Below are 22,188 nucleotides of genomic sequence, written 5' to 3'. Positions count from 1 at the left end.
CCCTTTCTCAGATGTGCCTTGCAGGCAGACCCCCAGCCCAGACCTGGCTGGCACAAAGGGGGCCGTCTGGCTCTCAGCCAATTCAGGGGAGGCAGCTGATGGCTCCTTATTTATGACAAACATCCTGCTGCTCAATTTGGAGTGGCTGGCAAAGCAGTTATAACAGTGGAATAATCAGCAATGTGCAACAGAACCACCAAGGGAGGTCTTCTCATAAACGTGCTCAGGCTCTGCCTCTGGAGAATCTCGAGTTGACTACGTAAGACCTGGCCGTGTGTGTTTTGGGAGCGGTTCTCACGCATAGGAGCCATCCTGTATCCACCCTCAGAAGCGAGGGGTCTGCAGAATTTCCTTCCCCAGGTTCCCAAGAGCTCATCTGCTTCCTGTAATTCGTGGTCCACACTAGATTATTCTACTCCCATATACTTGTTATGTAACTGTAAAAAAAGATATATATTTAAGAGATATCCTCATTGACCTCTAAACCATTCCCATTTGGCATTTGTAATGGGATCTGTATAAGGAAAGTGTATAATTGACCCTTTGTATTATAATCAGCATCAGATTATTGATGCATTTATTTGCTGTCATTTATAGCTCCAGATGTTCAAGCTTACTTGATAGGAGGGCTTGTCACCCTGATAGGTGCAGCCGCATCTGTCACGTACATCTACAGAATTTTTAAGATTGACATTGTACTCTGGTATCGAAGTGCCTTCCTTTCTGCTGGGACCGAGGAAGGTAAGTATGGGTAACCTATGAAAAATGCCTCATGCTAGGTTTCTGCTCCTCCGTGTACCCATTGTAAATATACCGTCACATATCTTGCTAGCTTGCCTTTCATGTTGTTGGCAAATTTGAAAGAAGGAATCTCCCTGGAACGTCTCGTGTTTCAGGGAAATTGGTCTATGGTCACCGGCGTTGTTCAGTTAAATAAGGCTTGCGGGCTAGTAGTGACTGAGCAAACATTTGTGAAGCAACAGAAACAAATCATCCTCTGGGACCCACTGTGACCATTTTAGGGAGGTCATCACGTCTCCTGGTGTTTGCAAAAGAAGACAGTTTCTCCTAAAACGACCAGGGGCTCCCCACCTGTGATACATCTTCAACATGCAGGACACATGAACAGAATTTACATTACGAAGAGTGCTGGAGCTCTTTCTAGGCCCCGTGCTTGGTACCTGAAAGACTTAAGTCTCTGACTCTCAAGGCTGGAGAGAGATCTGGGTTTGCATTTGGCTCTCCGCTTACTCCCATGAGATCTTAGAAAGTATTTAAGGTTCTTCTCTTTCTTGCCTATAGAATGAAAAGAAACAGGAAGGAAGGAAGGATGAAGAAGGGAGGGAGGAAGAGAGGGAGGGAGAGAAAATGATCAGAGTTTGCCTCACAGAGTATTGTAGAACAACTGAGTTCAAGTCCAGGGAAGCACTGAGCAAGGACCGGGGGGGCACACGGGGCGTCTTGTGGTCTGAAGGCCAAAGCCTCCCGCTGCCCCTGTCACTCTGCCTGGTCTGTGGACCAAGCATCCTGCCAGCACTACTCAGCACACACATGCCTGCAAGATCCTGAAACTCTGAGGACCAGGCATTTCCCACCATCGTGGTGTTTTTTTTTTTAAATAAAGTTTATTTATTTATTTTGAGAGACAGAGAGAGTGTGAGAAGGGGAGGGGCAGAGAGAAAGGGAGACAGAGAATCCCAAGCAGGCTCTGTGCTGTCAGTGCAGAGCCCAATGCAGGGCTTGAATTCACCAACTGCGAGATCGCGACCTGAACAGACACCAAGAGTCAGACACTTAACCGACTGAGCCACCCAGGTGTCCACCATTGTGGTTTTTTAACTCTATTTTTTTGGTGTCTCAGAATGGTTGTGATCTATTAAGTCCTTGAAAAAAGCAGTAAGTCTGCTTTGAAGTCCCCTGATTGGATGGAAAATTAACACATGGCCCAGAGAAATCTACACACCTCATGTGCATGGAAATATGCACATTTATACCGTTCAAGTCCAGAGACTAGCAATGCAGATGAGAGCGGGAGTTCAGGGAAGTGAGTGTCCTAGTGTGTTTTAGGAGTACCTACTCTTAAGAAGGGCATTATTTACACCAAGTGCCTGCATTGCATATAAAAAACACAGTACAAATTGTCCATGTGTTTGAGAAAATAGGTGTCCTAACTTGGACTTTATTCTAACTTAAATTTCAAAATTCAAAATTGACAGTCTTTGTGCAGCATAGAAAGCAATGCGTTCTTTTTTTAAAATAATTTTTAAATGTTTATTTATTTTTGAGAGAGAGAGAGAGAGAGAGAGAAAGGAGAGAGAGAACGAGCAGGGAAGGGAAGAGAGAGGGAGACCCAGAATCCAAAGCAAGTTCCAGGCTCTGAGATGTCAGCACAGAGCCTGACATGGGGCTGGAACTCAGGAACTGTGAGGTCATGATCCGAGCTGAAGTCGGATGTTCAAACGACTGAGCCACCCATAATTCTTTTTTGATGGCACAGCTAAGTGATGGAAACTCAGCTCTGTGTGTCCAGTGCAGCCTGAAGTGCCTCTAGATTGCCAACAGTCAGCTGAATGTGGGGTTTCTCTTTGGGCTGTGGTCCCTGCAGAGCCTCCTGCCTGCACATGGGGCAGGAGACCAGTGCATGGCCACTCATCTTTTCTGACACCAGCGTGAGTGGTCCAGCTGCCCTCTGTTTAATGACTGACAGGAAACTGCAGGGACTTTAGTGACGTTCCCAGATCTCTGGTCCTGGTGTTTGGCTCACTCCCTGACTCCCTGGGACTCCCAGGACTCTGAGAGTTAAGGGGATGGAGCAGCTGTCTGCTGGTGAGGTGGGGTTTCGAAGGAGGAGATACAAGGATTAGTGACTCATGCAGAGTGGGGAGAGCTGAGCAGATGACACTCAGGGAGCCCCACCCTCTGCCGAGCGTGGGCTACAGCCCAAATTCAGGCTGAGAATTTGGACATCAGGGCATATAGTCAGCCAGGGCTCTTTTTTTTTTTTTTCTCCTTAATTCAGAGAAGTACTTGCGTACTTTCTGATTAATCTCCACAGCCCCATCTATGGGAACTACCCCTGTAATTCCTCTCTGAGTGTTGGCTTTGACAATGAGTTAGCGATGAGACTTAAGATTTGTCCCTGATGCTATTTCCAAGCATTGTATCCCTTAGGGATATTTCCTGAGTTATTTGGGAACCGTAGGGTAATGGGTGGCAAATACAAATGAGGAAATAGATGAAATGTGTCTTTCTTATGATAAATTATGTACTCCAAAGAGATTAGTTATGCTGTATAACATGAGTAATAGTTAGGTGTGTATAACTCAGTTTTACTGAGTCATCGACAGCCCCAGTGACCACGAGTTCTGTATGTTCTCTATTCAATTATAGGAGCTACTTTTTTTTTTTAATAGTTTATTGTCAAATTAGTTTCCACATAACACTCAGTCCTCATCCCCACAAGTGTATAGGAGCTACTTTAAAAATTCTCCTTGCAGGCTGTGCATGTGTGTATAAGAATATAAGAGTCAGTTTACACATCTCCTAGAGAGCTTTGTGTATGCCTGACCTCCTTCCATATAGGTTTGCAGAGAACACAACAATGAAAAACAAAAACAAAGTAGGTACAGTGAACACAGGGTAGAATGGTAAAACAAACCTTGGGGGTAGACTCAATGACCAGTTTTGGACACTTTTTAAAGATGAGCTTGCTTTAGAAGTAAAGGCAAAGCAATGACAAGATTCATTGTGCGTTTCTCACAAATACCCTTCCATTGCTCATGACAGCACACGACTTTGTCTGGGACAATTTTCCAAGGAAATGTTTTTGTAGGGAGTCCTTATTTTTAAAAGATGTAATATAATGAATCTTGTCTGGAACAGCATTCCCATGGTAAGTGTAATAGCATGTTTAATGTGGCTTTTTCTTCTAGTACATTCTATGGTAGGGCTAAAATGCCAAACCTCGTGCAATTTAGTAAAAACGCCTGAAGGCCAAACGGATTCTATCTGATTTCTCCACTGGTCCAGTTTGATCAGGTTGGAGATTTAGCAATAATATAAGAAAAGCAAGTAAGGCGTTGAAAGTAAGGCAGTCCCACATAAATATTAATTTATGCAAATAAACATTGTATTTTTGCCAAGAGCCAAAAAAGGCATATGCAGATGCCTTGACATCAAAAGTAGTGCCGAATCTCCTCAGGAAATAAAAGAGGCTTGGCCAGAACCTACATGAACTGTTACCCCACCACTCTATAGAGGCAGGCTATGGGAGTATCTACCAGAAGGCCAGTTTCTCAAAATATTTACTAGTAGGTCTACATTTCTACAGTTTTTGAATGAAATAGACAGTTGGAGGGTGTGTCCAACTCATCATTATCTATTGCCATTCATTGTCACTTTCCCAATTGTTGTTCCATTTGCTATGGCTGGGAAGCAAATTGCCTCAAACCTTTGTGGCACAGGGCAGCCATCTGTATTGCTAATGGAATCCGTGGGTCAGGATGTGAACAGGCACAGTGGGGATGGCCTGTCCCAGCTCCTTGATGTCTGGGGACCCAGCTGGTGGACTGACAGTTGATTTTGGCTATTAGCTGGTGGCCTCAGTTTCTCTCCCAACAGCTTCTCCTTGTGGTCTCTCTGTGTGGGTTCCTGTGGCTTCCACACAGCATAAGGATGGTGATTGGATTACAAGGGCTAGCAGGTGTTACAAGAATAAGAGAGCCAGGAAAAGCCATATTTTCTCTTATGACTCAGACCCTAAATTTCTAGTGTCAATTATACCACGTTCTACTTGTCAAGGCAGCTAGAGAGTCCTAGCCAATTTTAAGAGAGTAGAAGTAGATTCCACCTCTTTGTGTGTGTGTGTGTGGGGGGGTGTCGTCAGTTCTGAAAGAGCCTGTGGAACTGGAAATATTGCTAGGACTATTTAAAAAAAATGCTGTTTGACACACTTGCACAAGACTAATCAGGGAGAAACTTTGTGATATTTCCTCCTCCCAAGTCTCATCTCAGCCACACCAGAGGGAGCACTGGACTTGGGTGTGAATCAAGGCTGTGCACTTAGCACCTGAAAGACTGGAGAAATCATGCAGCCTTGTCTCTCTCAACTTCCTTACCCATAATCTGAAGGTACAAATGTGACCCTCACTGTGACTGTGAGACACAGCCATGAAGTGCTGGTGAACAGTTGTCTAAGAGGGCTCTTCAAAATGTGGGTGAATGCAAAATGCAAAATGGCCTCAGCTTTATTTTTTGCTATATTGGTCAATGAGCTATGAGTTGGTCATTTGGAAGTGACAAGAACCCACTGCATTTTGGGAACAAGTCATGAAGATAAGCATTTTTACTCAAAAGCTTTGAAAGAATCAAAAGATTACTAAGAAATTGAAAACTTTTACTGGGGTAGTGAGAGTCCCTCGCTACCCAAGTGTCCACTGTCTCAAAGTCTGCACAGCATAGCACAGAGCACTCATACCTTCAGATACCTCACTTAAACATAGAGAATTGGAAGACTGTCAAAGAGAGAAATCAGGGAGTGCCCAGATGGTCAGTCAGTTAAGCATCTGACTTTTTGACTCATGTCATGATCTCAAGGTTTGTGGGTTTGAGCCCCACATCAGGCTCTCTGCTGTCAGTGCAGAGCCTGCTTCAGATCCTCTGTCTCCCTCTCTCTCTGCCTTCTCCCTTTTGCACTCTCTCTCTCTCTCAAGATAAATAAATAAACATTAAAAAAAAGAAGAGAATTCACTTAGCAAGCATAGTTTTTTGTTTTCTTATCCCCCCCCCCTTTTTTTAAATTGAGAATGAAGAAAGAGAAATAGCTTGAGAGAAGAGAGACACCAGTGGTAGGGTTTTGGACAGAAGTGGTGATGAACATAGATGTTCACTGTAGTTTCTAGACCATAAAATACTGTATTCATTGGGGAGGCTCTGTTATGTGGTGAAGCAAGTGCCATGCTAACCAACCCTTTACCATAAAAAGGATAAATATTATCATATTTTAAGTGAGAAAATTTATTTCTTTTCTAAAATGTTTAAAAGCATAAAACCTTTATGAAATCTTAAAAAATTTTTCACATGTCCCCCAGCTTTAGAAAGTCAAGTGTATGACGTTAAACTTAATACAGAAGAAATCCACTTACAGAGTAGTGGTATGGACTAGTAACATTGAAGACATTGCATAAGGAGTTTCAACTCAGTTGAGTTTTTGCAAACTCTAGACACAAATTAATCATCCCTTTGGTACCTGCCTTATGACCCTATTTATTAAAAAGTGAAACCTGCTCATGATATGAAACTTCTCTCTCTCCCTCATAGTTGTAACCTCCTTGAACCCCTGTAAAATCAAGCCCCATGCAGATATTTGGCAAATACTGGTAGAGGCCTCCTCTGTCATGGTTCTTGCTCAAGGCACTGAAGGCAAGATCACGCCAAAAAAAAGTCTGCATTCTCACACAGTTTCCTTTCATGACGGGGGTGGGGAGACTGAGAAAGAGTGTGCACGTGTGCACGTGTGTGCATTACCATTTTCCACAGGATGACCAGGAAGGATAGGCAGAGACCAGAAGGTTGTCAGTGGTTGGGGCGAGGATTTACGGAAAATGAGAAAAGGCTACATGTCGACTCTAAAGTTCTGTACACATTTGAACTACGATCTTCCTTGATTCATGATGGCGTTACATACCAATAAATCCATCACGAGTTCAAAATACCATAAGTTTAAAATGCATTCAATGCATTTAACTTGCAGAACATGATAGTTGGCCCAGCTCACCTTAAACATGCTCAGAACACTTACATTAGCCTACAGTTGGGCAAAATCATCTAATATCACACCTATTTTATAATAAAGTATTGACTGTCTCATGTGATTGAATACTGCCCTGAAAGTGGAAGACAGCATGGTGTATAGGTACTGCATGGTTGTCAGTCTATGGATTGTTGACCCTCAAGATCATGGGGTAACTGTGAGCTGTGGCTTTTTGCTCTGCTGAGTACCAGAGGGAGGAGAGGATCACACATCACTAGCCTGGAAAAGATCAAAATTCAAAATTTGAAGTATGGTTTCTCCTGAATGTGTATTGCTTTCATACCATCATAAAGTAAAAATATCATAAATTGACTGTCCTAAGTTTGGGGACAGTCTTTAGACAAAGACTAGAAGAATACAAAATTTTACTTTCTTTTGTTAGGCTCAGAGCCATCCCCCTTTTCAAGTCTATTCAATCCAACAAACTTCCATAAACAGGGAATAGAAGGCGATGGCTTTCTCTTCAGTTCCTTTTTAAAATTTTTTTTAATGTTTTATTTATTTCTAGGAGAGAGAGAGAGACAGTGTGAGCAGGGAAGGGTCAGAGAGAGAGGGAGTCACAGACTCTGAAACAGGCTCCAAGCTCTGAACTGGCAGTCAGCACAGAGCCCGACACAGGGCTCGAACCCACAAACCGTGAGATTATGACCTAAGTGAAAGTCGGACGCTTAACCGACTAAGCCACCCAGGCGCCCCTTCAGTTCCTTTTTTTTAAATGTTTTTTTTTTTTTAATTTATTTCTGAGAGAGAGAGAGAGACAGTGTGAGCAGGGGAGGGTCAGAGAGAGACGGAGATACAGAATCCGAAGCAGGATCAAGGCTCTGAGCTAGCTGTCAGCACAGAGCCCGACGCGGGGCTCGAACCCACGAACCATGAGATCATGACCTGAGCAGAAGTCGAACGCTTAATCACCTGAGCCCCCCAGGCACCCCTCTCTTCAATTCCTGTTAGGTTGGTTGTAAATTTATAAATAGCCTAAACATAAAAAATCACATTTTCTTTTTTTTAAGTTTATTTATTTATTTTTTGAGACAGAGACAATGCAAGTGGGGTAGAGGCAGAGTGAAAGGAGACAGAGAATCCTAAGCAGGCACCACGTTGCCAGTGCTGGAGCCCAATGTGGGGCTCAAACTCATGAAACCATGAGATAATGACCTGATCTGAAACCAAGAGTCAGACGCTTAACCAACAGAGCCATCCAAGCATCCCTCAAAAATCACATTTTGTAATGAGATGGTCACTCAAATCTTCTAGCTCTGCTAAACTTTCTTACTCAATTATATGACCCCTGATTAGAGCATAAGCAGTCCCCTTCCATGCGCTTCTCAAGCTCTTCCTCTCCTTGACCTTCCATTTTTCCCTTAAGCCCTTTAAACTCCAGGAGCTGCCCTACATCCTTTGTGAATTTTTCTCAAGAGCTCCAGACTGTGGAGAAGTTTCTTTTCTTTCTGTTTCTCCACTTCATGAGGCCATTTGTTATCTTGTAGTGTCTCGTGTTTCTATTTCCAAGTCTGTGAATGGCCTTTCCAGTTAGATGTTGTGTCTTATTCATCTGACACGGGTGAGCACAGTGACTGTTACATGCGGTTGATTGCTCAATAAATGCTTGGCTTGTTCTGGTGATGATGAAATGTGCTGTCATGTTGGACTTCTCAGTTTCACACAGCAGTTCCTAGAGTCTGCTCAGAAGCTTGGTCTCCAGAGTGCCATGTGCAACTGCAGTGACGGAATTCACTGATGGGCCTGAATTGCGAGAGACTTGCTCGGTTTTGCCGGGAGCAGTTACGAAAGTCCACCATTGCCCAGGACCCACTGAGGGTAACGGAGACTCCTGCTTTCAATTTTCATTTTCACCACAGGGAGTGGTGGACTTAAAGTCCAAGAAGCCAGGTTGGAATTGGGGCTGTGTGACCTTGGAGAAGTGATGCTTATATAATGGTGACAAGACCGTCCTCCTCATAGGTCAAGGCCAGTGGGGTAGGAAACCCTGAACTGTAATTGACAAGTCACTGGAGGCTCAATGTGGACAAATCTGAGACTTAGAATCTTCACTGGGACCTGGTCAGAAGGGGTCAAAGCCCACACTTTTGTGAGTTTTACCTCCAGAAGCCTGACCTGGCTCTGACAGTAAATATCCCATTCCCAGCCAGGGGAGGAGAAAAATCATTCTGAAATATCCTAGAGCACTCTGTTCTTATTAACAATGTCTGACCTCAGGATAAACTAGTTAATTAAGCCTTACCTGCTAGAGTGTTATCAGAGCCTAACTGATCTGCACAAAGAGAAATACCCAATTCCAGCCAACCTAGCCATCCTGCCCCACCCAAATGGGGATGAAAAACTGAGCAATGCTTGTGAAGTTCATAGTCCAAAGTCACTATAAGACTGAGATCTGATCATAGGATCATAGACTGCACACCTCACCACCACGTTACTTAAGGACAGTTTATAGTACTTTCTTTTTCCCGGAACATTTTATCCAGCTATCAGGAAAAAGCATGAGTCATATTAAAAGGCAAAAACACAATTTGAAGAGACAGAATGCATCAGAGCCAGATATGGCAAGGATGTTGGAATTATCAGACTGGGAATTTAAAGCATTCCTGATTAGTATGCCAAGGGATCTAATGGATAAAAACAGACAGCATGTAACAACAGACAGGTGACGTAGCAGAGAGATGAAAATCCTAAAAAGAACGAAAAAGAAAGGTAGCAATTAAAAAAAAAACCTGTAATAAAAATGAAGACTGTGTCTGATGGGCTTCTTAGTGGAGTGCATACGGCTGAGCAGGGAGTCTCTGAGCTTGAAGATATCACTCTAGAAACCTCTGAAACTGAAAAGCTAGAGAACAAAGATTGAAAAAAAGAAAGAATAAACTATCCAATGAGTGTGGGACAACCACGGAAGGTGTAACACAAGAGTAATGGGAATACCAAAGGAGAAGAAAGAGAGAAATATCTGAAACATGAATGACTGAGAATTTCCCTGAATTAATGTCAGACACCAAACTGCAATGCAGGAGGCTCAGAGAAGACCAAGTAGGGTAAACAAACAAACAAACAAGCAAACACCTGGGCATAACATTTTCAAGCTGGAGAAAATCAAAGACAAGAAAACCAAAACATCCTAAAAGAAGCCAGAGGGATAAAAACACCTTACCTGTCAAGAAACAAAGATGTAAATTGTATTCAACTTGTCCTCAAAAACTACCCACAGCCAAAGACAGTGAAATAAAATATTTTAAGTATTGAAAGAATGAGGGATGCCTAGTGTGGCAGTGCTTTGGCACCAAGCCAGCCAGCTGGGCACTCCAAAGTCATTGAACCCAAGGTTCAATGGGTTCAACTGAACTCAGATTTTTACTGTGTTAACATAAGAGAATGTGGTAGGAATAATCCCATGAGTGTATCCCATTTCCTTTTCAGATGGGAAGCTGTACGATGCCTATGTCTTATACCCCAAGCCTCAAAGAGAAATCCAGAGTCATGAGGTGGACACACTGGTGTTGAGGATTCTACCCGAGGTGCTGGAGAGGCAGTGTGGATACAAATTATTTATATTTGGTAGGGACGAAATTCCTGGACAAGGTATGTTTTGAGTGTGAAAGGTAGAAAAGCAGCAGATAAGAAGGGAGAGGGAGGTCTCCTTTCATTCAGGTTACAAATGGTGGGGGGGGGGCTCTGCTCGCCTTCCCTGTGGACACATGGGGAGTCCTACATTTCCTCAGCCTGCAGCCCCTGAGCAGAGTTAGGACCAGCCCTCTCTGTCTGGGGTCTATTCCTGCAGCAGGGTAACTGGGATTCCTGGCTGAAATAATGTGACTCTCACTGTGAGTACCATGACCAGGTAGTGGATGGCAGCATTAGCCAAGAGGCTAAACGGAAACAAGGGGTCATTTGCCCTCTTGCCCTTGAGACTCACTGCTGAGCACATTCTATCAGCTTGAACATATAAATCAGCTCATGTTTAAAGTTGATTTTATCTTCGGGCGCCTGGGTGGCTTAGTCGGTTAAGCGTCCGACTTTCGCTTAGGTCATGATCTCGCGGTTCGTGGGTTCGAGCCCCGCGTCGGGCTCTGTGCTGACTGCCAGCTCAGAGCCTGGAGCCTGTTTCAGTCTGTGACTCCCTCTCTCTCTGACCCTCCCCTGCTCACGCTGTCTCTCTCTCTCCTAGAAATAAAAACATTAAAAAAAAATTTAAAAAAAATAAAGTTGATTTTATCAACCTCAACCCCGCCCCCCAGGCTTTTCCTACATAAATAAAACAATTCATTTATTTAGATGTCCCATTAAGCAGGAGTGAAGCTCTGGGCAATGCAGGCATCATCTCTGAACCTCAGTTGTCTCATCTGCCAGATGGGGATGAGATGGCTTCCCTGACTTGGCCAAGAGAGTGAAATGAGGCCAAACCTGAGTGGAGACCGTATGGAGCTTAGCACATATGAGACATTCAACAGATAAAAGTTTCCCCTTGACATCCAGGTTTTCCTTCCTGGAACTCTATAAAACAAATGGCTGAAATTTGAAATAAACATCCTTTCCTGGTCAAGAGGAAACCAAGGTTACCTCACAGCATTTACTAGTGGCCTGTTCTGGGTCATTTGCAGAGGTGGCTAAGTACTTTGGGTTTGTAGGCTGCTTGTGTCCATGGCAGGCTACAACTGTATCTCAGCCCTCATCTCCTCAAGTTATAAAATCATCTTACAGAGGGGCTCCTGGGTGGCTCAGTCAGCTGACTTCAGCTTGGGTCATGATCTCGCGGTTCGTGGGTTCGAGCCCTGCGACGGGCTCTGTGCTGACAGCTAGCTCAGAGCCTGGAGGCTGCTTCAGATTCTGTGTCTCCGTTTCTCTCTGACCCTCCCCTGCTCACACACACACACACTCTCTCTCTCAGAAATAAATGAAACATTAAAAACATCTTTAAAAAAATCATCCCCTTGAGGAAATGAAAATTAGATCTTAGGCTCGCCATAAACATGTGGAAGCACTCACATTTCTTTTTTTTTTTTTTAACGTTTTATTTATTTTTGAGAAAAAGATAGAGAAAGGATGAGCAGAGGAGGATCAGAGAGAGGGAGACACAGAATCCAAGGCAAGCTCCAGGCTCTGAGCTAGCTGTCAACACAGAGCCTGACACAGGGCTGGAACCCACGGACCGTGAGATCATGACCTGAGCCAAAGTCAGACACTTAACCAACTGAGCCACCCAGGCACCCCAAGGAAGTGCTTACATTTCATAAGCAAGTTCTATTGCTCACGTATTCAGCAAATATTTATTGAGCACCTACTATGGGCCAGGTAATATTCTAGGTGCTAGAAATATAAAAATAAACCAAAGGAAAGAAGAGCCTGATCTTGGGAAGGTCACAATCTAGTTTTATATTCTAAGAGTAAGGAGGATATAAAACTTAGTATTTATTGCTAAAAAGACCACGTTTCACCCATAGCTGGATATTTCAAGAACTCTCTCCAAGAAATCATCAGGGGATGTTATTAAGTTGCAAGTTAGTCCTATAACTCCTAGGCCTTTAAGTAGCTGTGAAGCATAAGAGGAAAACACAAATAAAGATTAATACAGTGTGTGAGCTATCTACATTTCCCCTCTCCATTTAAAATCTATTTATTTAAAAAAATGTGTTCATCATCTAATATATAGCAGCCCTTCAGCTAAGTTGGAGATACCAAGTTGGGGATGATAAGACTCTTGTTTGGAGTAGTTCAAGGTCTATGGGTGGAGCCTGAGTAAAGTGGCAACTAACTACCAAAAAATAGAACTTATGAACATGAAGGACCAATTTTTCAGGGAAAGTCAAGAAGGTTCCCAGAGGATGTGATAAATGTTAAAAACAAAACAAAACAAAAACCCTAACTTTCATTGGGGAGGCCTGGGTGACTCAGTCAGTTAAATGTCTAATTCTTGATTTCAGCTCAGATCATGATATCACAGTTTGTGAGATCAAGCCCCATGTCGGGCTCTGTGCCAATAGCATGAAGCTGGCTTGGGATTCTCTCTTTCTCTCTCTTGCTCTCTCTCTCTCTCTCTCTGTCCCTTCCCCGCTCACTTTCTCTCTCTCTCTCTCTCAAAATAAAGAAACTTAAAAAAAAAGTTTATTAATCCATTCCTAAGTCACCTTTATGACAGGGACCCATTTCTAACATTCTCAATAGCACTGAGGTCTAGGCTGGTTCACTCACGAGATACTCTGCATCTTCTTTCCTTGTTTCCAGCTGTGGCCAATGTCATTGATGAAAACATCAAGCTGTGCAGGAGGCTGATCATCATCATAGTTCCCGAATCCCCAAGCTTTGACCTGTTAAAGAGCATGTCAGAGGAACAAATCGCAGTCTATAATGCACTCATCCAGGACGGGATGAAGGTCATTCTGATTGAACTGGAGAAGGTCAAGGACTATACGGTCATGCCGGAATCAATTCAGTACATCAAGCAGAAGCACGGGGCCATCCTGTGGAAGGGCGACTTCACAGAGCAGTCACAGTGCGCAAAGACCAAGTTCTGGAAAAAAGTGAGGTATCACATGCCACCCAAAAGGCCTCCACCATCTTCTGTCCAGATGCTGAAGCACAGGTACTGAGACCTATCGCTGGCAAGTGGGGGGCCAAAGTGGGTTTGTCACCAGTGATGGCATTGTTGGCACGGGGTGGCTTACCGACGGACAATGGTGTATCACATTTGGACCATCTGTGTGAAGCTTGCCATTGAATACTTGTGGTGAGGGGGCCTATGTCTGTTGCTTGTTTTGATCAGAGCTACCTCCTTAGGGAAAGACATCACCTCTCCAGAAGGCCTTCCTTCACTTACAGGCTCTGATAAACATGCCCTGAACACAGAGACATAGCATGTGAGCCCTGGGGAAATGGGATACGAGGACTGTAGAGTGGCAGTTGAGATGTCAGGAAACTGGGCCCATGGTGTGGAATCCACGGGGTCAGAGGTGGAAGTCAGGGGATGGCAGGAGGCAAATCTGTGGGGAGGGTGGGCCAGGATAATGGCACTTTTTTCATGACCACAGTCTTAGCACATTGATCCTGGAAGCCACTTAAAGGTCACATAGACTAGTGGGGACCAGGTATGGCACCACTGGGATTGCACATTAGTTCCCCTCCTGCTGGGCCCCAGTCTTGAAAGATGTTACTGATCAAATCAAAACAAGTAACAGTTCACTTGTTTTTCCAGCTGGCCTGTGAAGGCCAGAATTCTGAGCTGCATGTGAGAGACCCAGTTAGCCCACCAAGATGATGCAATTCTAGTCTAGTCAACGAACCTGCGGCTTAGAGAACGTCCAAGTCTCGTTCTGTGGTTGATGACATCTCACCCTAACAAGTGACCCGCTGTTGTCAGCATGTTTGTATCTCCCAAATGTACATCTTGCAACCCTAATCCCCAATGTCATGGTATTGGGAGGTGAAGCCTTTGGGAGGTGATCAGGTCATAATGGTGGAGACCTCATGAATAGGATTAGTACTCTCGTAAAAGATACCCCAAGAGGTCCCTTGCCCCTTTGGCTATGTGAGGACACAGCAAGAAGTCTGTGATCTGAAAGAAAGCCCTCATCTGACCATGAAGGCACTTGATCTCAGACTTCTTGCCCCCACAACTGTGAGAAATCGATTTCTGTTGTTTGTAAGCCACTCAGTCAATGGTGCCTCATTACAGCAGCTCAGACAAACTAGGGCATGGCCCTAATGAAGAGTCATGGAGACTGGGAGGGAATCAGCCAATGGGCAGGACAGGGGAGGGGAAGGGGGGGTGGGAGCATGAGTGGTGAGTTGAGAACAAAGACCCTAGCACGAAGGAATGAGCAGAGTGGATGGAGTCGGGAGTGGGTGCAGAAATAGGTGGCTGTGTGGCCTTCTTCACAGGCTGCAGACAGTGTAAAGTGTCTGGTGGGATCTTACATGATAAGGAGCCCACTCCAGTCTTAGAATTTAGGTTCCAAGGTGATCTAGGGTTACACATTTCTTTGTCATCACACGCCATTTCTCACTCAACATCAAGCCCCTCTTTATTTTATTTACCATTTGCTCTTTGAAGTTTTTTTCACTGTGCTAAAATATATATAATGTGAAATTTACCATCTCAACCATTTTTAACTGTACAGTTCAGTGGCAGTAAATATATTCACCTTGTACAACCATTAGAACCCTCTCGGAGCACCTGGGTGGCTCAGTGGGTTGGGCGACCGACTTCGGCTCAGGTCATGATCTCACAGCTTGTGAGTTCGAGCCCCTTGTCGGGCTCTGTGCTGACAGCTCAGAGCCTAGAGCCTGCTTCGGATTCTGTGTCTCCCTCTTTCGCTGCCCCTCCCCTGCTCCCACTCTGCCTCTCAAAAATAAATAAACATTAAAAAAATAGAATCCTTTGGTTCCAGAACTTTGTCATTTTCCCCAACCAGAACTCTGTCCCCATTAAACACTAACTCTCCCTCTCTGCTGTCACAGCTCCTGCAATGTTCTGCTTTTTGTGTCTGTGATTTTCTTGACTCTAGGTCCCTCATGTAAGTGGAATCGTACAGGATTTGTCCTTTTGTGACTGGCTTATTTCACTTAGCCACATGTCCTTAAGAGTCATGTGTAATATTTGCTTTCTGTTTCATTATTCTTATTTAGTCCCTCCTTCACTTCTTTCTTGTCTGCTTGAAGAGTAACAGGTGTCTATTTTACTATGGGGATGAGGACAACCACCAGAAGTAATAAGCTTATTAGGGTCCTTCTAATCTGATGTTTGTAAACTCTTTGCTTCTTGGCTTCTCTATGACATGGGAGTCATAACTTCTCATGGAGAGTTTGCCAGTTTAAGGAAAAGAAGCTATTTCTCTTGATGTACCCAGAAGCAAAGTGATGGCCACCAATGTGTCCCTAATTCTGTTCCCCTCACCGCCTCAGTTTTCTTTTCTCTGCTTGGTACTTGGAGATTGCTATAATGCCAGAGAAGGCTTGTTGGCTGCAGAGGTCACAGTGGCACTTTGACCTTCACTTTGTCTCAGGTGGAGTTCATCCCCCAAAGCCTTCTCCTTCCTTCCAAGCCCTTTCTTTCAGGGGGTGAAGAGAGAAGCCCCAAGAGTCAGGAGACAGGGTGAGAGCCTTGGACATGTCCTTAGTGAGGTTGTCCCGGCAGGCCTAGGAGTTTTAGGAAAAGATTCTCCAGGATTCTTCGGTGGCTGACCTTTTATAAATAAATGACTGTATCCACACAACATGAGTTGAGGGTCTTAGAGAAAAGAAAGACAACCCATCAGAAGCAAAGGTATTTTCTGAACAATCTCCAACTTCTAGAAGGCCAGCACTGTGGGTGAGGTTTTTAATTGGCATTGCTTTTCTAAAATTTATTTTTAATTTATTTTTTAAATTTACATCCGAGTTAGTTAGCATATAGTGCAACAGTGATTTCAGGAGTAGATTCCTTAATGTCCCTTACCCATTTAGCCCATCCCCCAGTGGGAATGCAAACTGGTGCAGCCGCACTGGAAAACAGAATGGAGATTCCTCAAGAAATTAAAAATAAAACTACCCTATGACCCAGCAATTGCACTACTAGGTATTAACTGGCATTGCTTTTTACATCAAAAACTTCCTTCCCCTCCAATATGTACCCTATGTTCCTTTTAAAAGTATGTAAAGGTGTATTATTAATGCAATCACATTGATGAATTACATAAGGGTGTTGCAGTTTTATTGTTATCAAATATATTTTGTGTCCTACATAAGGTGTTCCACTTCTCAAGGGTTCTGGTGTTTCACAAATTTGGACACTGTGCAGGTGCTCCCAGGCTTGAATATGGTCTCCTGGTGATGGACCGTGTGGTCTGAATTGGGATTTGTACAATATAGCCGCATGTCTGAAGGGATGGATAAGACTTATCTTATCCTGGTAAGTTCTGTCCTTATTTAAAATTTTATTTTTTATTTTTGAGAGAATCTTCAGCAGACTTCATGCTCTGTGTGGAGCCTGACTTGGGGCTCAATCCTATAACCCTGGGACCATGAGCTGAGCCCAAATCAAGAGTCAGATGCTCAAACAACAGAGCCACCCAGATGCCCCAAGATCTGCCTGTTTATTTTTTGAGAGAGAGAGAGACAGCGTATGAGGCGGGGAGGGGCAGAGAGAGAGGGAGACACAGAATCCTAAGCAGGCTCCAGGCTCTGAGCTGTCAGCACATACAACATTATCTTAGTTTTAGGTGTACAACATAGTGATCTGACACTTGTAAATACTGTAAAATGATCACCACAATAAGCCAACATCTTGCAATGAGAACTTTTAGTATCTACTCTCTTAGCAAGTTTCAAACATGCAATATAGTAAAGTCACCACACATCACTTTTAATGGTAGCATGGCATTCCATTGGATAAATGTATTATACTTTATTTAATCCTTGATTTATGGATGTTTAGGTTGTTTTCAGTTTGTAACTTTGGCAAACATGCTGCATTCATCTGATGATGATATTTCCTCATGACGTGTCCAGAGCCTTAGGCCTTAACTTGGTGTGAGCCATGATGTGAAAAAGATTAGGAAATAGATTCTAGTCCAGGGGAGACCCGGCAAAGTGAAGGGAATAAACTAGAAAGGCTCGATACTGTGTCCAGAGCTGGGGCAGACGTGTGGGTCTTCTCACTGGGCCATGGTTCTTACCCTAAGGTCAAGCCTGACCCTCTCAGTACTGTGATGCCAGCCACCCTTTGGAGCTAACTTCTAGAAACCTGGGGATGGACTTCTAGAAGCACACACACAATTCAGGCTTCTGAGGGATTTCCCTTGATTTACTCTGGGCCTTGTCAGGAGCACACATATTTTTGTTTGGTTGGATCTTGTTTTTGCCCAGCAGTAAACAAAACAGTAGCATTTAGGTTCATTTGAAATTTACCATTCAAGATTAAGAATTCCTTCAATGTTTTACCTTTTTAAAATTTTTATTTATTTTGAGAGAGAGAAAGGGCATGAGCAGGGGAGGGGTCGAGAGAGAGGGAGAGAGAAAATCCCAAGCAGGCTTCGCACTGTCAGCACAGAACCCAACACGGGGATTAGAACTCACGAACCATGAGATCATGACCTGAGCCAAAATCAAGAGTAGGACACTTTTTTAAAAAAATTTTTTTATAGTTTATTTATTTTGGAGACAGAGAGAGAGAGAGAATGAGCAGGGGAGGGGCAGAGAGAGAGGGAGACACAGAATCTGAAACAGGCTTCAGGCTCTGAGCTGTCAGCACAGAGCCCAACGCGGGGCTCGAACCCATGAACCGTGAGGTCATGACCTGAGCCGAAGTCAGATGCTTAACCGACTAAGCCACCCAGGTACCCAAGAGTAGGACGCTTAACCGACTGAGCCACCCAGGGGCTTTTTGGAATGGATCCCTCTGAACGGCTGGAAGTTTCAGGTGAGAGAGGTCAATGAAGGAGCCTCTGTCCCTTCCTAGGACAGCTTTAGCTGAGACACCTCCATCACACAAAGCATTGGAGTTAGCTGAATTTCACCTCTTGCCTGGAGCCCCAGGACTGCTTGGGAATCTGGAGATCTGGGGCCGTGCCTAGTGGGGAAAAGCTTGCATTTAAAATTTGACTCTTTCACAACGTGTGGGGCCTTTGAGAAGCTGTCCAACCTCTCTGAGCTCCGAGGGGGGGCTTTGAATATTGTCCTCGCTTGCTGCTTGGTCTTGACCGTGAGACGCTCAGGGAGTTTTGAAGCCTAATCCTGGGAGGTAGGTGCTAGGAATAACCTTCCGCCATGGCCACTCACCATGCAGTATCCAGGCCAGAAGAGTGTCTGAAGGCAGTACCTGACTGGGGGAGACCCAACTGAGGCTTACCCTAGGCCACCAGAGGACAATGCTGTCACCCCCCCCCCTCCAGCCTCAAGTGAGTCCTACCACCTCTGAGATCATGTTCCATTCTCCCTCAGACACTCAGCGGCTGTGATTCCAAGCACCCTGTTATGGTACCAGAAGTCACTCACTTCTTGCCATTGTTTCATCCCAACACCCCTGAAATGAAACTTGCCAGTTTGTCCCAAAGACTCTACTTCCCTCAGAGCCTTCCAGAATTTCCATAGCAAGGGTTCAGGGGCTTTCTTTGGTTGGGGGTCGTGGTGGTGGGAGAGAAGGGTTTGAAGTAGACTTTGTGCAGATAGCCCTTGGCCGAGCATGGAGAAACCACGAATTCCGTGTGCCAGAGAAGGGGCTGGTCCCTAACAGAGATTTCAGGGAAGCGGTGCTGGAATTCCACTGAGGTTCCTCAATTTTCTCTGCAATGTAGTCCCCAAAATGTGCATTTCCACATTTCATAGCTGTTCTTTAGCATTACATCTCAGCACTTAGACACCTAATTAAGCTGCTAACGACAAACAAGTGTCAGCCTCATACTAAAGACTTGCGTCTCATTCTCAATGGTATTATTACTACTTACCAGTTTGGGCGGTTCCATTTTGAATTTCCACCAGTTTTTAGTGGAATAAAGGGAGACTATGGGGCAAAAATGTAAGGGACTGAGTTAGCCTGGCTCTGTCACTGGCATGTAGGCTGGAAGGTAAGAGTGAAAACGACTCAGTTGTCAGCTGCTGGATTCATGTCTAAGTTTGCACAACTAAGAAGGTTTAGGTGTCAACCAGTAGTGGATAGAAAGGCCGATTATATGGAGGCTGAAGGCCACCACTAATTCTCTCATGTTTTCCCAGCGGGGCTTGGTGACATAAATCCCAGCCCTGTTGGGATACCCTGAGGGGACAGGACTGACCTGGGGGCAGGGGTGAGAGGTGAATAGGTCAGAGAAAAGGTGAAACACAGGTGTTGAACCCCTCAGTTACCTTTTGGCCTGCCTTCCTATAATGACTGAATCAACCACAGAACCCACTTCCTTTGGTTTCACCCCTCAAATACCGTGAGTCTGCCCGTGAGAAAGTTCTGGATGAAGACTGAGTCACATTAAATACAGGGTCCAGGAGGGTCTGGTCTTTTCCCAGAAGGTCAACTGAGATAAAGACACATATGTGGAAGCACCTGGCACAAGCCATAGAGTCACAAGGGGTCGTCTGACCCAGCTGGGGCTGGGGACACAGCCCCCCAGTGTCTTCACCTCTGCCAAACTCTGCAGTGACTCAGAGGTCTGCCTGCTGTGGCCCAGTCGGTTGACCTTTCTTTGGCTCTTGATCCTGACTCATATTTTAATAAACTTTCTTCCAACAGATGCTTTGTTTGGTTGATTTATCCAGGGCTGTGTCTGGAAAATTGAAGTGGAAAATTCCTCCCTGGTTTCCTTCTTCAAATAAAGACTATTCTATAGATGACGAATCCGCAACGTCTAGAATAAGTGACTGGGGGCGATGGTGGCCCTCACAGCCGCAGCTCATGGGGTGTGAACAGCTAGAGGTCATGCTTCTCAGATCTCAGATGGAATTCTTCTGGGGCCCTTCATGGATGGGGCCTCTGTGCACCTCTGTCCCCGTCTCCATGCCCAGGAAGCTTCGAAGGGATGCTGCCATTAGCTTTAATCAAAATCAAACCCTAGTCCTCTGAGAGAGAGTTTCTTCCCTTGAGAAGGGAAATTGGTCCTGTGGCTCTGGCTCTGCCCTCCAGAATCACCTTTTCCTCAGAGGCTCTTATATTAACAACAGCTGTCACTTCCCACCATGGATGCTTTGGCTTACCCACAGTTGACCAATTCCTACAAGCACAACTAACACCTGCAAGCACCGAAAACATTTTACAGGAGGAGAAGGGATAACAAAAGAGGATTAGGGGTGACTGGGGGGCCCAGTCGGTTAGCGTTTGACTCTTGATTTCGGCTCAGGTCACAATCTCACGATGTCGTGGGTTCGAGCCACACTAGTCTCAGGCTGATGGTGCAGAGCCTGCTTGGGATTGTCTTTCTCCCTCTCTCTCTGCCCCTCCCCCACTCTCTCTCTCTCAAAATAAATAAGTACACATTAAAGAGAGAGAGAGAGAGAATGAAATCCACAAGGGTATACCATCAGATGACCTGACTACAGGATAGAGTTTTTCTTATCTTCATGAGAATGCTCTGCCCTCACCCCCCACCACTTTGGGAGAGGACAAAGCACATCTTTTCTGATTCAGGCTCTGAATGTGCTCAGGGGAGACAGGAGGGCACTCAGCCGGGCAGAGAGACATCGCAGCAAACGTTTTGCGCGGTGTGCTGCATTTTGCAATCTCTTGCTGTGCGGTGGGGCTGGTGTTGGGATTCTAGCAGCTCTGCCAGAGAGAGCTGGATGTGGCGACAGCAAGCGGGGCATCACTGCGGGCAGCGGGAGGCGGGATCCGACACTGAGGCCGGTGCCTGCAGTGCCTGTGCGGCACACACCCCTTCCCCTCTCTGGCCACGACAAAACACGAAGCTGCAAGTCTTGCCGAGATCAGAAGTCCACCAAGTAAATGTCATTCTCAATCCTGAAACATAAATCTCACCTTTATCTTTTCAGAGCTCATATGACAGTTTGATCAGTCTATAAGTTACAATCCCTTTTCTTCTACATTCAGGTAACCAGTGTGTCGTCATTCAAGTATTTATAACTTGGTGACACGACCCTGGTGAGTATGTCAACTGAAAAACTGGGCAAAACCCAAACGGTGATTATAGTTACAGAAAAATGTGAGAATAATGCGCAGTTGCTTTTTTTTTTCTCTTGCTCAATGACTGCATTATTTCTTAATCTGAGTCACTGACACCCACTGTTTCATTTGATTTATTCACGTTGTCCCTTAACTTACCCAGAGAAGCCCTGGAGACCAAAGGTTTACATAGCGATGGGTTTGTGGTCACACACTCCTTGCCCCTATTTCCCTCCTGCTCCTCGTGTTATCCGCCCTCCCATACTCACCACCACTACCACTCTGCTTAGCATCTTTCTGAAAAAGAAAAACAGAAGGAGAGAGGCCTGGGCAGGGGCTGGATGAGTTTTCTTTTTTTTTTTTTACAGATAGTTTATTGTCAAGTTGGTTTCCAACAACACCCGGTGCTCATCCCCACATGTGCCCTCCTCCATGCCCATCCCCCCCCTCCCTCCACACACCCATCAGTCCTCAGTCTGTTCTCAGCATTCAAGAGTCTCTCATGGTTTGCCTTCCTCCCTCTCCCCCACCATTTCCCCCCTTCTTCTCCCCCACGGTCCTCCGTTAAGTTCCTCCCAAGACGCTGGATGAGTTTTCAATACATCTGTCAAATGCGGTCAGCCCAGAGACCCATGATTTATTCTCTCCCCATCCCTGATGGAGCCGCGTGCAAGACAGACCAGGGTAGCAGAACTTAGAGACCCACAGCTTAGCTACAAGGGAAGCGCTGGCCTCTGCTACCAAAGGCGTTCATATTCTATAAACGGCAAACTACAGGATTAATTACATTTTACAT

The 22,188-nt window shown here is 44.9% G+C and overlaps 1 protein-coding gene across 1 annotated transcript in view; it reads left to right on the top strand.

Moving 5' to 3' along the window:
- The window catches only part of IL1RL2 (interleukin 1 receptor like 2), a 62,454-nt gene that overhangs the window by 25,782 nt on the left and 14,484 nt on the right, over nucleotides 1-22,188 (top strand). The window contains exons 8-10 of the mRNA XM_077749187.1: nucleotides 598-741; nucleotides 10,238-10,399; nucleotides 13,040-13,397. Coding sequence (XP_077605313.1) covers nucleotides 598-741; nucleotides 10,238-10,399; nucleotides 13,040-13,397 — 664 coding nt within the window. The remainder of the gene's footprint in view (nucleotides 1-597; nucleotides 742-10,237; nucleotides 10,400-13,039; nucleotides 13,398-22,188) is intronic.

This window comes from Crocuta crocuta, unplaced genomic scaffold (genome assembly GCF_008692635.1).
Source record: "Crocuta crocuta isolate KB4526 unplaced genomic scaffold, BGI_CrCroc_1.0 scaffold118, whole genome shotgun sequence".
Taxonomy (NCBI): domain Eukaryota; kingdom Metazoa; phylum Chordata; class Mammalia; order Carnivora; family Hyaenidae; genus Crocuta; species Crocuta crocuta.
Note: the sequence above shows the minus strand (reverse complement) of the source record. Positions and strands in the feature narration are given on the sequence as shown.